This window comes from Centrocercus urophasianus, unplaced genomic scaffold, assembly GCF_019232065.1.
Source record: "Centrocercus urophasianus isolate 14NV4802_14NV808 unplaced genomic scaffold, USGS_Curo_1.0 seq_16, whole genome shotgun sequence".
Lineage (NCBI taxonomy): Eukaryota > Metazoa > Chordata > Aves > Galliformes > Phasianidae > Centrocercus > Centrocercus urophasianus.
The window spans coordinates 2440612-2458350 of record NW_024884711.1 but is presented as its reverse complement, the minus strand read 5'-3'; the positions used below and the strand labels follow the sequence as shown (position 1 = coordinate 2458350).

Genomic DNA, 17739 nt, shown 5'->3' with positions numbered 1-17739 from the left:
TTTGTCAGTTCAGAGCAGATCTTGGTTTGCAATAGCTCTGACAGCACTTATTACGATCTGTCAAGTTAGTAATTTGTGAGTTCAGGATTTACAGAATAATTTTTAGAGCTAGCATCTAACAAGTCACGGTGCATTTAATCTTTTCATTGCTTCACGTATTTTTGTGAATCACTCTGTTAATTCATGCAGCTATTTTTATTCCTGTGGCCCTGACTGGACTCTGATACCAGTACAGCTATTGCTTGAAACAGTTCTACAGTCATGATTTTCAGCTCACTGCTTTCTTTAGTGACATGAATGTGAAAATGAGGGTTTACCTAAAAATTATGACTGCCTATTTGCTGTAAGTTACGATGCATCAATATTTATAAGTTCATTCAGAGGAATAGCATATTTGTACACTGCCTTCTTGTACAGTTCATAGATGTTCAGCCCAATCATTTACCATCACTGGGAGGATAAGCGTGTAACTGGATTGAATCAGATGGTCCTATACCGTTTTACTGAATCACATTGATCAGGAAAACCTACTTGAATAATGTAGATCTCTAATTCAATCTAAAAACACACTTTCACTACTTTTGGTAGCTTTTGCTAGGTAGGAATTTAGCCTGCTGAAACAATAGAATGTCAAACAAACAAACAAACATGTAGCATTGAAGCAGTGAATGGCATTTACCTAAAATTTGGAAAAAGAAAAGCTGTGCCTCCTGACTTGTACCTACTTTTATTTTTCCCTTGTTCGTGTAAATAACAGATAAAAAGTGAGACAGTACTTTGAAACTCGTTTCCTGGGTGCTCTTTGAGTGGTCGGCTGACTTTTGGACTTGCTGGAGAAGCAGGGGAGTATTAGCAAAGCCAGGGAAAATGACAGCACTTTGCATACCTGAGTTTAATCACAATGAGCATTTTTCATAGGCAGATCTCCTTTTCTATTGAAAGCACATATGGAAACTTGAAGTGTTTGTTTCTGAGATTCCTGAACAGAAATTTCACATTTTGGGGGATATTGTAAGAATGGTTAACTCAGCTAATTGCTCAGTATTGCAGCTTCTGTTCCATATCAGGAAAAAAGTAAACATGAAAGTAATTACTCAGGATTAAAAGTGTGTTTCCTGTGTAGGTGAAGCTCTTGCTTTATCAGATTAAAGTCTTGTGGTTCTGAAGCTACCTGGACCCACTGTTGCTATCATTTTTTGCTTGATAGACCGCAGTCCTGGGCGAATTAACTAACACCTGCAAGGCTTTCCCTGTTCAAATCAGAGGCCTTGCATCTCTTTTATTAGTATATCTGTGAGAATGAAGGCAATGAGTGGGCAGAAGAGCTGCAGAACTTGCTACTCAGTGTCACTACAGATTGTTATAGACACAATAGATGGATTTTCAAGGTCTGTTTGGTTTGGGAGAGGAATGCTGACAAAGGGGAGAGAAGCAAGAAGGGGAAAGGTAAAGAAGCTGTCCCTGTACTGCCTAGTGCTTTTTGCTAGCTGGTGGCTATGGTTTGTGCAGTTGATTAGGGAGCATCCAGCTCAACCACAGGCCATGTCATAATAGCAGGACTCTCATTTCTCTTTGTATTATGAAGACACAAGGAAGGTACACTGCCCCCTCTTCAACTCAGATGTCAAGTTGGGAGTCCCCCACATTTTTCCTACGTTTCTCTCTACTCTGAGTCTTTTTTTAATCCAACATCAATAACCAAAACTTGAGATGATTTATTATTATTATTATTATTATTATTATTATTACACTTTTCGATGGGAAAACTATATTTTAGAATTTATCCTTGCTTTTCTTCTGTAGAACCAGCTGCCTGCCATATAATAAAGTTAATTTTCTTGTAGTGTATGCTATTTAATGTAATCATGTGTTTTAAGGGAAAACACACCCAAATGTGTGTTCCTAATCATGGGTAATTCTCATGCTATTTTTCTTTAGAAATCACAAGTATGTTATCAGGCATATTAATTGTTAGAGTGGTGTATGACTGAGAATACAAATATCTCCTCATTTTTTCCCTCTCCCCTCTTAACATTTTGTTTGAGATCAGTAAGTACATTTTGTCTGTGAAAAGCCCTGGATGAAATGCCACCCACCATAGATTTTGTGCATGCTTTATTTTGCCAAAGGAGGTTGTCAGACATTAGGGGAAGTAATGTAATATTGGTTGACCTAGAACTTTAATTAACTGACAAGGAAGTTTACGAAAACTGTCATGTTGACTTTGCACATCACTTTTCTGGGGCAGAAAAGCTTTGTCACAAACCACTCATTTCTTGTTTTGCTAACCTCAAGGCATAAAGGAAATAAATATGTTCCTTATTTCTGGTGCAAATAGTATTGTGGAAATACGAAATAGAAGGAAGAGATTTTCTACCAGTCATTCCTGCTTGAGCTTAATACAACCCAAATAAGCTGTATTAGACATGCACATTTAGATTAGTATTGTGGGCTCAGCTTTGAACCGAATCCTTAGACACGAGGGCAGCACGTGATTTTAACCTTGCAAGAAGCTAGTAGACTACTTGCACATTGTCTTTTACCAAAAATAGTTTATGGACAGTGTTTACATGTTTTTCCATGATGACTGCAAGTCCGTAATTTTGTGTAGGCTTTTGTCAATCAAATTCAATCAAATGTGTGTTTTTGCTCACAGCCAGTACCTCTGCCACTCTTTCTGTCTTGAATGGAGCAAATCAGTAGTAACATTGAAAAATAACTGGAGGTCTCCCTGGTACGTGGTGCTTCTCCATCAAGACATAGATAGGTAAAAATGATCCATGCAGATGACAGAGTTCTTGGATCTCCTTTGGGAAGTGCAAATCAGTCTGTGGCCATAGGCTCTTCCTATTATATTGTGGATTAGCCTGGGGATGTAATACAGCAGAGTACGAAAATTAGTGATTCATTTTCACTGAACACAGCGTTACAAAATGCTCACATCCAATATCAGAATTAGCCTGGATTTTTTTTTTTCCCCAAGAGGAATGAACATTTTTACATCAACTTCAGATGCAGTCACTCCTCTGACCATTTTCTTGCTTTTTGCCAGCCCTCATCTCTCACTGTTTCAGGGTTTCATTGGTCCTGTGCTCATGGCCCTAGGGCTTTTCTTCCCTTTCTACAAGCCTGGAGTGCATGGAGAAATGTGATGAATCCCTTGCCTACTCTCCTGTAGTCTTTGATTAATGGCAGTCTCATCCCAGCAGTTCCTAGGGACCATGTGATATCAGACTGGTTTCCCACACCTGTAATCCATTAGTCAAGGGACAGAAAAAAACTGAAAGAATCAAAGCTGCTCTGAAATGTGCAACAGTTCTTGTTTTTACTTCAGCTTTTCTTCCTTCACCACTCAGTCTACTGGGTTGGACCTAAGGATCCAGTACAAGATTCTGTTCACTCTTCCTGAGCAATGGGCAGGCAATTTGTTTGGCTTGTGAGGCTATAACCATGATTTCACACTGAAGAATTCTATTACTGCAGCATTAAGATTCCAAATACCTCCTATAGACCTTTTATAAGCAGCTTGTGTGGAATTGCTGTTGCATCTCCTACCTTTCAGCTCCAACGCCATGTCTGCTAGGTGCTCATTTATTCATATGGGGTATACCTGTAAAATGATGGTCGTTGCTGAACTAGATAATAATAGTGATACCACGTGGGAACAGTCTGCTCAGCTTGATCAAAACCATTGCATTGTTTCAGGTCTCTTTTCTGCAGGCAGAAAAATATCTTGGTTCTTAGTAAAAAAAGAAAAAAGTACAAACATAAAAATGCATATGGATATGTCTCTCTCTCTCTCTCTCTCTCTCTCTCTCTCTCTCTCTCTCTCTATATATATATATATATATATATATATATACATACACATACTTTTAAATAAAGAAAGCTAAAACCTCATCAACTAAAAGTTGTTTTTTTTCCACAACAGCTTTTAAATTCTGCAGAAAATTAAGAGTTAAAATATATCTGAGCTTTCACCTGCTAAATCTTCTGACAGCTCCTTCCTCATCCCAGTGCCTGAAAATAAATCAACTTAATTATTCCTGTCATTATATACATTCAGCTGGCTTAGAGTTGTCTCTTTATCGTTGGCTACAGCTACTGTCCTTGTCTTCTGGAACAGTTAAGAAGATTGAAAACTGGTGTGCTTTTTTTTTGTTTGGTTAGTTGTTGTTGTTGTTGGGTTTTTTGTTTTTTGGTTTTTTTTTAGGTATGAGAGGTTTCTTAGTTTAGTTTTGTGGGTTTTTTTAGTAATTCTGGAGAATACAGACTGTAATAGCAGAAAAAAATCAGAAATTTTGGTATCTCTTGTCAATGTTCAGACTGTACCAACACTGTGTTTAAATTTACTTCTGCAGAACAGCATGCCTGAATTAATATCCTAAAATAATGTGGAAGATTTGTCCAGGCTAAGATCAGGGGACTGCTGTAGTGAAATCATAGATTGCAATATATGGAGATGGGAAAACAAAGAACAGCATTAAATTTTCTCTCAAGGACTTCTAAGTCTCTCAGGATGACTCTTCTGAGTACTCTGAAAATATAACCATTGATCTACTTAAGACAGTTCATCCATTGAAATAACCTAAAAAATTCTCTTGAATTACCTGATGCAACCTTTAAACATATAACGTTTTCATTAAAGTGGTTGACAGGTTGCTTAAACTGAAGTCATTTTCTTTCCCTTTAGAATTTTTTTTTTTTTTTTATGGCCTCCTTTGTCATTGAGCGCCGTTCATTAAGAATGATTTGGTTGTTTCATTCTGCAGCCTTATTTTTTTTGCCTACTCTGTGAGTTTTACTGAGGGAAATCTCCTTTGTGCCTGAAATTATTAAGCTGGATCTTAGTAAATATATGATGTTTTGTTTATTTTATTTTTGTTTTATTATTATTTTTTTTTAACATTGCATAAACCATGCTGCTTCTCCCCAGGAATGCTTAGATAGGAGGGAAACTATGTATGAATTCTTGGCGTACAGTTTGAAAAGAGATGTAATTTCTCTAGTTTTCTATTTACTGGCTTGTTGATTTTTTTTGTGTAGTCGTTTGGAAAAGCCAATGAAATCAGCCTTAAAATGTCTTACTTCTCAGATTCTGCAAGTCTGGTTGTAGAGGGGGATCTCTGGATGTGGTTGAGTCCTGTGGGTCATTTTTTATCACATGCTGCAAAGAGATGGGAATCGTCCCTTGTAGAACTTGTTAATACTGAGCCAAATTAGGAAAGCACTCAACCAAGCACATCATCGTTACGTGGATCCATGGCTTATACCTGACTTCTGTAGAACTCTTGGCATCTGTTCTAGCTGTGAGCTGTGAGAGGGATGATCCATGTGAAAAGGTATCTTATTAAAGAGAAACAGCTGTGGGGAAGTAATGGGAAGGGTTTATGTCTTGTCCGTTGCTCTGTGGATGAGTTGTGGTGAATCTCCAGCATTATGGGATGTCCTGGGGGTAATTTCTGAGAAGGTTGAGGCTAAAAGTTTGTACAAAGAGGGGTTTTCTTGAGCAAAAGGCTCCGATTTAACATTTCCAGAAGCTTGCAGATAATGGTTGGATGTCACGGGTGACAGCCACTCTCCTCCAGTCACGCCAAATACAAAGTTTGCATCAGAATGGCAACAAAGGATATACAGAGGGGTCCATTTTGTGTTGCTCAGAGTTGGAGACAAGCTGCTGAAGTTAATGGTCAGTGGGATGTTGCTGTATAGATGGATCTTGGCTTCAGATAAATTCCTCTTCCTGACATTGATGCCTTCTCACTCTTTTTATTTTGTCCTCCTGAAGCCTATCTATTCAGATCTCTGCTCAATCCTGGAAGGCACAGGCTTTATTTGCATAGATAAAAGTTCTTGTGACAAGAAACAGGAGTGAGGAGGAAGCGTGGGAGAGGCAAAATAATCAGGATATGATATTTGATTAGGTCAAATAAGCAAAATATAGAGATATACAAAAACAGCTTAACAAAAAGATGTATAATTTAAGTTTATGGGTATGAACCATAGAATTGTAAGGCAGATTAGTTAAATAAAAGGCTGGGAATTTACCTGTCCTTGTCATAATGCAGAACTTGGGATCCTCTTACCGTACGAAAGGTCATCAGATACAAAATGCACCCTCTAAAGCACTCCTCTCTCAGTAGGAGAAGCAAAGTGTAATGCAATTGAAACAACTATCTGCAGTGTTTATGTACAGTTATATTGAGTAGAGCATACTTTTAATTTCATTGTAAGGTCAGATACACAAGGAGGATTACTGCTGTCTCTTAGACAGCAGTAATCAATGGCTGGCAGCTCAGCTTTAGAAATTTTGAACAGATTAGAAGATCTTGGCAGTGGTTCTCAAATGCTCAGGAGACTCACTGCTACCGACAGCTTTGACATTGTGGACATCAAATTAAATATTATTTGCTATAAACATTACAAGGCAATTGATCCCCCCTTACATACTGGGCCCAGGGTGCATGCTTCCTGCCTTCTGTGTTGGGAGCAAGGGCAGCCCATAAACCAAGGAGCTATTTGATGATATTCCATCAACAACTTTTTAGATTAGAGCAAAGAAGAGGAATTATTTGTATGTTAACCACAACACTGAGTACCAGGGAAGGGAAGCAAGGGCTTATGTAGGATTTTGCAACCACGCATGAATGAGAGCACCCATGGTTGTGATTGAAGGACTATGTTTGCTTGCAACTCTAGTTTAGTGGTTTAGCAGCCAGTATGGCTGCTAATAATAATTAACTGTAATTAATGGTAAACTTTATAAGATATATTAACTGGCAGCAATTAGTAGTCATTGAAAAGAAGGCAGATAAAAGAGGATAAGATAACTTTAGACATCCAACTCGTTGCTGGGCTTGTCAGCTTCTTTTCCATTTTTCCTTTAGCAAAGCTTCATCCATTGCCTTTCCTAAGCCATTTCAGGTATTAAAACAAGACCAAGAGAAATCAATAAGAGCATGCCACACATCTCGTTGGCAGTATTGTCATTCAGATGTTAGGATTGTGGTTTCCAAAGTGTGACAGGATGTTTATCACACTTGGGTTGGTGTGATGTTGTGACACTAAATGTAACCATTATGTAGGCTTTACTGAGCAAGAGGAGTTCACCCTTCAGCTGGGAAAGTAGCTGATTCTCAGCTAATAAAGTTCTGTGAAATATTTGGCTGAATGTGGCCATGTGGCCACCATCTGAGAACAGATGGTTCTCTATGTAAAAGACACACTGTATAGCTATAGAGAACTCAAGGTTTCTTTCTATCTTCAAACTAAGTTTCAGAAGACTTGCTCGGGCACACAGCAGTCTGTTCGATTTTTAGGAGTGAATGGACTGGAGCTCTTCTTTATCTGGGCCAGATTTCCAAGATTTACCAAGAGTAAGATCTTGCAAGGGTGCATGGAAATGTGGCAGTGGCATTTGTTGTCCAGCTGGGCAAACAGCTTTGTAAGAAAGATGTTGCTCTTAGAGGACATATCTAGGATGGATGTAGTCCCTGTAGGAGACTGTCTTCCATTTATTAACTGCTTACTTTCAGCTGTTGGACACAGTTTATGGAGTACATCCAGGAAGGAAGTGACATCTCAGGAAGTAAAAATAGAAAACATAGTGCAGGCAATGAGAGTTAGAAGATTGAGGCAGCACATGTGAAGCAATGAAATATTCGTATGTAAAGGTAAATTTTCAGAATGAATAGGGAACCTCTGAGGGGCTGAGCTTCTGTTTTAAGATACATGGTGAAGATGGAAGAAGAAAATGAAACAAACAGTGCAGAAAAAGCTTTTGGCCTCTGTGTAGCAGTTAATTTTGGTCACATCTGCCTTGATTCCCTCGGGGTGGTTACTGCTTCCTACTGCTTTCTAGCTGTTGGATTTGGGTGGGATGGGCCTTTCTCAAAGTGGCATTCTTCTTTCAGCCAGCTTCAGCGCAGCATCAGATGTTTCAAGATGTGCGATTTGCACCAGCACTGGGGAAAGGAAATGAGTCCAGAATTTGGAAAGAAACACAGTAATCTGTCATGTGAAGCCACTTGAAATAAAGCCAAGCAATTCCCCTTAGTTAACTGTGTCTCAGCAGTTTTCTCTGATAAAATAATTAATATTCAGATTGGTGGCTGTTGCCCACCCATCCTTCATTCTTGTTGTTGGTTTGCATTGTTTATGACATTGCTTCAAAAGCAATCCTTTAATATCTGGGGCAAGTTGGTGTCTTCATTCTGACTAATGTTTTCTGTTAGCAAGTTCCCCTTCCTTCACTGTATATGATCATAAAGTGCCTGCAGTTTGGAGCTTTTGCAGGATCACCAAAGGGTTGAGATGAGAAGGGACCACTGGATTCACCTGGTCTAATCTGTGCTCAAGTCAAGACTCCGAGAGCAGGGTGCCCAGGACCATGTCTCTCTTACAAGACATTTCCCAGTTTCTCTATTGCTTCTTGGTCATCTTTATCATCTTGTTGGACTCCTTCCATCTCTCTCTTATACTGATGAGCCCAGAAATGGACATACCAGTCTCTGTCCATTCGAGAAACCATAGAGATTCATTCATGTTGAACATGCTGGGTATTGAAACAAAATAGCTGCAAGGCAGAAGGGAGTGAGGGGACAGGATGAACTTAACAAATAATAATGTTCACAAGAACAGCCATATGGCCAGACTGTCCCTTCTCTCACTATGACAGCACTGAGGGAAGCAACAGGACACAGTCAGTGGCTTAACACATGGTCAGAAGAGCAGCTTTGAGGCTCAGCAGGGTAGTCACAAGGCCTGAAAATCTCTCTGCAGTGTGTCCAATGGGCAGCTAGACCCTGCAGCTTGTACACGTCACCTGTGTCGAGCTGGCAGAAGTCAGGATGTGCATCTGCACTCTTGGCTCCGTAGGACGTCACAGCTTTGTCATGCTGCTAAGAAGTGTGTTGTGCACGTGTATGTGTGCCTGTCCCCATCATGACATGAGCATTAGCCCAGAAGAGCCACGTTCTTGCTGACAAGAGCAAGACCTGCATAAGAGCAGGATTTACAATCCTGTAACCAGAGGCTGTAGCTCCGCTGTTCAGGGAGAAAGCCAAATGGTGATTGACCCTCTCCCCACTGGCCCCCTGAAACAATAGTTTTCTCATTACAGAGCAGAAGAGCTTTTTCTGTAAGCTGCATTGTCCTGCCAGATGTTGAATCCTTGTCTGGTTATGCTATTGAGCAGTTTACTTGAGAACCTGACAGCACTAACCAGCTTCTGCACCTACATACTGGCTCCAGGGACCTCCTTCCAGACTTAACATTGATCTCAATTCCTCTACTTCCTCCTTTCCCCAAGCAGCACAGGAAAATTGGGAATGGGGTTTGCAGACTACTGGGGAATCTCTGCTTTGATGTCCAAGAACCCAATGCAAACTAGAAACCTTGCTGTGATACTGAACAGGATTTGAAACAAAAGCACAGAAGATGTTAATGTGTGTTTTCTTTTCCTTTTCTTGTCAACCACAGGTTATGCAGGTAGTGAAAGAACAGATAATGAGAGCACTCACTACCAAGCCTAGCTCACTGGATCAGTTCAAGAGTAAGCTTCAGAATCTCAGTTACACAGAAATACTGAAAATACGCCAGTCTGAAAGAATGAACCAGGAAGATTTCCAGTCTCGTCCAATTCTGTAAGTACTGTCTTCTCTCCTAACCCATGTTTGCATCAGAGGATTAACAAATGCGATTGACATTTATGAGCTCTTCAGGGGGAACCTGAGGAAGTAGGCTGTCCAGGGAGCTGTGCTCAGAAAGTACAGCATCTGCTTGAAGTGTGTTTGATTTCTTCTGCTGGGAATCTCAACTTTTTCATTGAGTTCAGTTAAATCAGATTCACCAAATTCCTACAGGGTCTCGCATGGCTCATTTGTGTGAAACAGTGCTATGACATTTCCTGTCTTTGTATACTTGTGCATATAAACCTGTTTTTGCTGTCAGTTTTGGCTTTTTTTTTTTTTCTTTTTTTAAACTTTGTCTTCTGTCCAAGGGACAAAAATTGCAATTGCTACTTCTCTGAGCCAGACAAGATGTTCAGAATAAGAGGAGTCAATACATAGTGGCTCCAGAAAAGAGTAGGATTGTGTGTTATTATCTTTCTTCAGGGCATTATCTTTGGTGTTAATGAAAAGCTATTATTTATTTGTAAATGATAATACTGTGGTAGCATGACAATGGGATTCTCAGTTCCATGTTGTTTACTGCAAAGAATCAAATGCTAATCACCATCACAGCTCCTGCCTGCTGCTCAGAATGCCCTTTGTTCTGTTAGGTGAGAAATGTAGGCCGTGCTTGGCTCTGGACCAGGGCTGAGCTAATGGCACAGGACAATCTCAGACTCCATGGTGCAAACTTAAAGGGATGGCAGGAACCTTTTGAGATCAGAGGAGAAATAGTGAGGATTCCAGAAATGTCAGTAGAAATGTCATGAAATCTTGACTATGTTTGAAGCATATTGGCTTGTAATTTTCCAGATCTCCATCACAAAGCAAAGCTATAGGCAAGGATTTGAACAGGACGTTTCAGAATTCTGATGTCAAATGCTCGGTTTGATTTGTTTCTGAAGGGTATAGATACACCTAAGTATGAGCTCTGGGGATGTCTTTATCCAGGGGCACCAGGGCAACAGAGGAAGCATAAGCTAAATAGAACTGCCCTTTAATCATACTATTGTGGATCAAAGGGGAAATGCTTCTTTTCAGTGTTTTAGAAGATAGGACCTAATGCCCAATTAGAACTGATGTCACTCAGTGCATCAATTAAACAGTTACAAATGGTTCCAGTCACTTTCGCATCATTACACTGCTCAAAATCCCCTGCCAAAATCCTCTGATCCTCTGCAGTGGATCAGAGCTGTTCAGTACTGCTAAGCTTGTCACCAAAGCTGCTCATTTTGCTTGCTTCTGCTGTGAGTCAACTGTTCAGCTGTGGTACAGGTCAACTATCTGTATTCTCTTGCAGCCTTGCATAGCCTCATGAAACTGGCCAGTTGCCCTCTGCAAGCTCTTTATGTCCAGCATGGCTCTGGCTAGTTGCTGCCCTGGTTTGGAATTTCCTTCCCCCTGGTGACATGAAGGAAACAGTTAACACAGGTAGTTAAAGGAAACTGAAATGCTACCAGACTCATTTCAGATTCAGGACAAAGGCTAAGCCTAAAGGCTGTAAAGGCTGAGTGAATTGATAAGGTATTTCAGCAACCACAACTGCATTTGCAGAGATTTGACTCCATGAATTTGCATTTCGATTGCATCCACGATCGCTCATTCTTGACAGTGAAAAGAAATGGTTCTTTCATTTTCTCCTTTGATTTGATTCTATATACTGAACTCTCTCAAATTGCATAGATGGCACAGTTGATAGAAGTACAGAATCATGGCCCCATTGTAGGGAGAGACTGTGAGTGAAGAGAGCAATCGTGGCTCTACTGTATATTTTAAAGCTTTACAGATATGCTAAAAGAGATTGTGCACAGCTGAATGTAAAGTCAGTGGGCCTTGTTTAATTCTGTGTGAGCATATGGCAGTCGGATGATGGTTTTTCCTGCCTTTAACATGACAGAAATCTTTCTTTTGCTGTTCTTTGTATAAGTACTGGTGGTTTGAGTTTTTGAAGCTGCCAGATCAAAGAAGTTTCAGTTAAGTTGGACTTGAGTGTAAGTTGGAAAGCGTTGCCTTAGATCCATGTAACTACAGCAATCTTGTTTTGTAAGTAATTGTTTCATCTGTAAGAGTATTGTTGTATTGTGCACCAGAGTTTCTTCAGATGAGGGAAAATATGAAATTCTTTAGAACAGAATGCATGCAAGAGCTTGGGTTCGTTACTGATCATCCAAACAGCCATTCCACAAGGCTGTAAAATGTTACTGGTTCATTTTGAATGGCTATGACAGAGGATGTGTTCTGAGTCCTGAGATCTTCTGGATGCATTAAATGAGCAGAGGTGGGGTAATACTGGATAAAATTGTGATGTCCATGTTGGAGGCTTGATGGTTAAGGGAGAGTTCATGTCAGTTACGGAGATATTGCTAGGCAATATCTGAGTGAAAATCAGCACATACTGGGAAATAGAGGGAAGAAGGCAAGTGGATGCTTTTTGGCTTTTTGTCTTGACAGATTTCTCTGCAGTGTTGAGGATTCGGTAATACCTACTCTGAATGCATGAAGTGATTAGGAGAGTACATAGCTACCCACCAGAAAGATAAAAGGACAAAACCCGTGAAAGCAGTCCTGGGATTAGTCTTCCATTACATTTTAATGATTTAAATGACTACAGTATGCCCCGTCCTGGAAGGAGAACAGCTGATAAGAAACAGTCTTAGTTATAAGCGGAAAAGGCAAAAGATAGGGGCAGGTAGAACTGGTGCTGAATTAAAGCTGGAATCATCTGTATAATTAAAAAAAAAAAAAAAGTTCAGTAATGCTCAGATTTGCAGATAATCCATGTCTGCTATTTTAAAAATACGTAAAATCCAAGTCTGTTATTTTAAAAATATGTAACTGATGTCAGCAGCCTATAGTGCTGAGCCCAGTGAGATCAGAAAACTAGCGCTCGTATATTACTCCGTAGTTCCATCAGCCCTTCTGTCATGTCAGCCCACTGACTTTTGTCATTCTTACATCACAGGAACACAGTAGGAAGCTAACAGCAATTTTTAAAGCTACTGTCTCCTTCAGCTTTCCTAGTTTGTTCTTGCTCTTCACAAGGCACAGACTGTTCAGCTGATGTCATCTAAAGGAGCATAAATAATTTTTCCAAAAATATATTTGCATTTACGATCTTCCTTCAACTCTTTGTTCCTCTGTGTGCTGAAGCACGGGGACTGTAAAACTAAGGAAGGTACTACCTTTGAGCTTCACAGTCCTGAAGGCAAATTATGCACATGTGTAGAGGGGCTCTGGCACATCAGCAAGGAGGCAGAAGGCTCCCCTATCTCCCTTTCTCATCCAGAAAATCTTAGACGCTGAGGTACCATAGAGGGGATTGCTTCTTCGTTTTTGAATTGCTTAAAAATCTTCCTCCACTTTGTAAAGGGAAGATGGGACTTCAGAAGACATAAGAGGAAATACTGAGAGTAACTAGTGAGGTACTAACGTGCTAGATGACCCATTAGTTTTTGGATTTTTTTTCCATACTGTCTTAGAAACCTAATGTTAGGCTGTCTTTAGCATGTCTTCAATGATAGTAATCTGCTTTCTAAATTAGACCACTGAAACATCACACAGATGTTTATATCAATTTTGAATGCTCGGAGTCAGTCCAGCTGTATGCATTCTATACCTTGGACCGTCAGTCGTTGCCCTCCGGTTTGGCACTGCTTTTCTCTGCCCCTGTTCCCAGCTCTTACCTGAGGAGTGGGGAGGCTCATCAGCTCAGAAAGGGAAGGCATCTGTTCAGTCACAGAATTCTTCTAATCACAGAATGTAACCATTCAGCACATTCCTACCTCAGTTCCCAATAAGAAAACAACATCTGAAAATTATCCTGAAGGACTAATTGTATGTTCCTGAGAGGTGGCCTGTTTCTATAGTTACAATGCTTACTTGATTTTTGGCCAGCTAGATTTTCACAGCATGTAAATATGCATCAGGTACTCCAACCATTTTGTTAGTACCTGGGAGAATTAGGACATTTCTGTTTCAAAGCCTTCATCTCTCTAAAAGAATTTCCAGTGGTTTCAGTGGGGTGTTGGCACATCAAAGTTGCCAGAGCCACATGAATGTGGAAATCAGCAGACACTGAAGTCCCTAAGTGTTTAATAAGTGGACAGTTTTATTTTATCCATGGAATAGCACGGTTTTGTTTTCTTTTGATGATGATTACTGGAACATACTGCCACACAGAATGAGTTTTGGTGTTACCTAATGCATACAGCAATGTGGAATTATGGTTCTGACATGCTTCATATTTTATAAGCCATCTACACGTTTAGTTATTTTTTAAATCTTACTAGGCTTACTGTCAACTTAATGTTTCAACCTGTCTTTTATATATTCCTAATGAATCTTAGTGAGGATATAACTGATTACTTCAGACATCTCTGAGTCCATGTGATGATATATGAAATCAAATTTTAAATATTACATGCATACATTTTACACTTTGTTCTTGACACGTTGATTGCTTTTTTCAAAGTAGAATGTAGAAAATGGGTTTTCTCAGGAGTATATAATAATGCTTCTAAATGCACTGCTGTTTTTTGCACTGCTGGGCAGAGGTACAGTTTGATCCTTGAGCAGTCCCCATCATGGGTTACTTTTCCACCAAGTTCTGTCAATAATGAATTAGTTGAATGGCATAAGCTCAATACCAGGAATACAGAGCTGGTCGTTGCTTTGCCTGATTAGCATTGTTCACTGTTTTTTGTTTGTTTGTCTTATTTATTCAAAGTGTGTTTTAGCCTTCTTGTGTTGTCCTAAATAATAATGCTAGTAAAGTACACTAGCAGAGCATCATACAAGAAGAGGTGAGAGACCCTCAAATAAGCTTCACTGTGTTCCTGTGATGAAAGAGCATTATTTGCTGCAGAGAAAGCTTGTCAGTGCATTATAGCAAGTGTTATTTTTAGCTGCGTAAGCTAAGAAACAAGTAAGTTCCCTGAGTCATACACTGATGCTATAGCAGGGAGATGTCTAGAACAGAGATAGCCTGACTCCCATGCCCTTTTATAAGAAAACAGTCTTATTCTGAAGCAGGTTAAATTCTGACCTGGGCATGCTTCTGAGTTGTCTCCTTTTTGGACATGAACATCTTGTGAGACTCTTCGTTTCAGAGAGAAGAGAGTGGGTTTTGATTGAATCTCATAAGTGCTTTCTTCCTTCCTTCCCAAGGGAACTGAAAGAGAAGATTCAGCCTGAGATCTTAGAACTGATCAAGCAGCAGCGTCTCAATCGACTTGTGGAGGGCACCTGCTTTAGGAAGCTGAACAGTCGACGTCGGCAAGGTACAGCTCAGACTGCCTGGTCTGGTTTTTTATTGTCACTTTTGTCTAAAAGTTGAGATGAGTACTGCTCCCACTGGCAAGATCCTTGGTTTTATTGCTGTCCTGACTGACTGCTTTTACCAGGGGGCATCTGAAAGCATCTCCCAGTTACAATTGTAGGATTTACTGTTTCACTGGAACTGGTTTGGGCTTCATCTGGAATTCAAGTCCAGCATTTGATGAAAATCTCAAACAGCAGTCTTGCATCCTGAACTAAGTATTTTCATTTCTGCTTCGTGCCCAGACTTCTTGTTCTCTCTGAACCAAATCTCAGCCTATATTACTAATCAAACAGCAGATGTCCAAAATGTGTATACGAACTCATTTTGCACCCTTCCCTCTAGTACTGCCTGTCCTTAGTTTTTGTTGTGTATTGCCATATACATTAAATATATTATAGTGTTTAAATATGCTTTCAAAAACCATTTAGATCAGTAATTTGTGTACACTTGGATGAATAATGATTGACATGAGAAGATTATTTTCCCAATCCTATGAGTCATTGCTCAGTACTAGATTTACTGCTCATTTTAATACAGTCAAATCTTTATGGTTCTTTTTCCCCTCAGAGAGGAATACTTCTTTCTCAAAATAATGTGAACATAATGTAAATTCAACAGATTAATGAGAGGTTGTATCAAAAAAATTCCCTTTAGAACCTCTTCTTTGTGGGGATAAGGATTGCTGTTCTCTTCCCCACTGCAAATGCGATGCAAAATAGAAAGTTACTTACCGCGGAAGATCAATATTTGCAACATTCAAATTAATTCTGGAAAACTGCTTTCCTCACAGAAGAAATAATCCCTGCAGTGCCTTAGTCCTAAGAAATAAGCAGGCAAATTTCCTTAATGTGCAGTGGTTATTTTGGAAATTTCTAAGCCTTTATCAAAGAGAGAAGTCGCAGAAAATTATGATGCAGCTTTATACCTTCTCTGTCAAGACTGCAAGCCTCCATGAAGCTCTTTGCACAGAGTTTAGTGAAAAATCGTGAATATTCCACTGCAGTTTCTGTATAAATTTCATAGGGAGGCATATTTCCCCGTAGAAGCATCTTCATGAGGTAAAAGTACCTAAAGTAATGTGTAGTATTGTTCAGCTATCAGTAGCAAGGGGCTTTTTATTTTATTCCTTTCATACCCTTCATCCAAATGACTGAAATTCTAGGGAAGGAGCACAATCTTTGTAAATTGTACTTGTTTTAGCACATTTCCAAGTTGAAAATAGACTATTTTATTTTAAATTGTTGTCAGTCCATGATTCATAGGATCAAAAACATTGGAGTATATAAATTGGTTCAACTTATTTGAGTGGACTTGAAGTTAAAGGAAAATAAAATGAAAAAGAAGAAAATCAACTTGATCTTCTGGTCCGCAGTTAAGAAGGCTGCTATGCATTATGCCTGGGAGTGAACTGTATGGGACATCAGATTAATTTATTTGATGTCATCTTTATTTCAGGGCTGAAAGGGTTCATGACTCCTTGGAAACAAAGAAAATGTGTAGTCATGCCTTGAAGAACTTGTGTATTTTCTCAGAAATATACAGTTGAGTTTTTTTTGTCAGATACACATGCCCATTTAGAAGGACATGATTCCAAGTGCCTTAGAGTTGTGCATGCTTTGTGCTCGACTTCCTGTATGCTATATTCTCTGAAGCAAAAGTGTAAGGTATTACCTGGGAGGAAGAAGACACAATAGCCATTACTGTACAGTCTAATTAACAAGCAATGAGTGTTAAAGATAAACGTGTTTGGCTTAGAACCCATTTAATTGTCCATTTTTACATATGTATGGTGCTTGGCATTGTCTGAAAGAGCAAATAATGACAGGTGGTCAAATAAGTCAAACAAGCTATTCTGAAATCGACTTTTGTCCCTCCGTGTCTCTTGTACCTCATGCAGAGCTAGCTGTCAGACCAGCCCTCGTGGTGTCAGGAGCTAAAATATGACCAAAAGTGAGCAGAAGGCCAGAGGTTTAGCAAGTGATGCTAAACATCAGGGTAGTCCAATTTTTGTATAATGTTCCTGAGTATTATGATAAAAAATGACACAAGCCACAAATTCCTGAGAGTGTCTTCTCTTAGCTTTACCCTGGCTCCTCATCTCATGTACCCAGCCAGCCCTTCAGTGTCTGTGCCCTGTGCTTGTGCAGCAGGAGCCCCAGCACCTGCACTTTGCTCCGGCTCTTGCCACGGAGTATGGCAAGACAATCCAGCTTGACAAAACACAAATGGGAAACACTGGAAGGCATCATGGTTTGCCCATTATGTAGCAAACTCCTTGTGTTCATGCTAAGATCAGGTAGTTGTTTTACTTCAGTATGAGTACCACTTCTTTTACCTTTCCTCTGATTCTTTTTTACACAGTAGTACTGTGTAGACTACTTATGTCTACAGATTATACAAGAGGAACCTGAACATGTCCTGCACAGGAGAAGCTGAAAGCATTAAATTGCCTATTTAAAAAATAATTAACTGGCATTATTCCATGATAAAGACTGCAGAGCGAACTTCCATTTAGGCTGTTGTTTGAACATGCGGTAGGACACACATGGTTAGTCACATTAAGTTGAGACAATTGACTTACAAAAAAGAAACAAGCAGGGAACTTACAGCCTCTTATGGCCTTTTGAGAAGAGATGAAAAGACTTTCATACATGCTTGGCACTGGAAAAGCACAGTCCAACAGGTCATTCTTCGTGGGGAGTGAGGCTGAAGGTTAGGCAGTGTGGTGTATGTAGTCTGTGCCTTTTG

General features: G+C 39.7%; 1 protein-coding gene across 7 annotated transcripts in view; it reads left to right on the top strand.

The window, feature by feature from the left end:
- Positions 1–17739, top strand: part of ELMO1 (engulfment and cell motility 1) — a 290710-nt gene that overhangs the window by 254139 nt on the left and 18832 nt on the right. For all 7 annotated transcript variants that reach the window (XM_042817235.1, XM_042817234.1, XM_042817233.1 and 4 more), the window contains 2 exons: positions 9481–9644; positions 14838–14950. In XM_042817235.1, coding sequence (XP_042673169.1) covers positions 9481–9644; positions 14838–14950 — 277 coding nt within the window. The remainder of the gene's footprint in view (positions 1–9480; positions 9645–14837; positions 14951–17739) is intronic.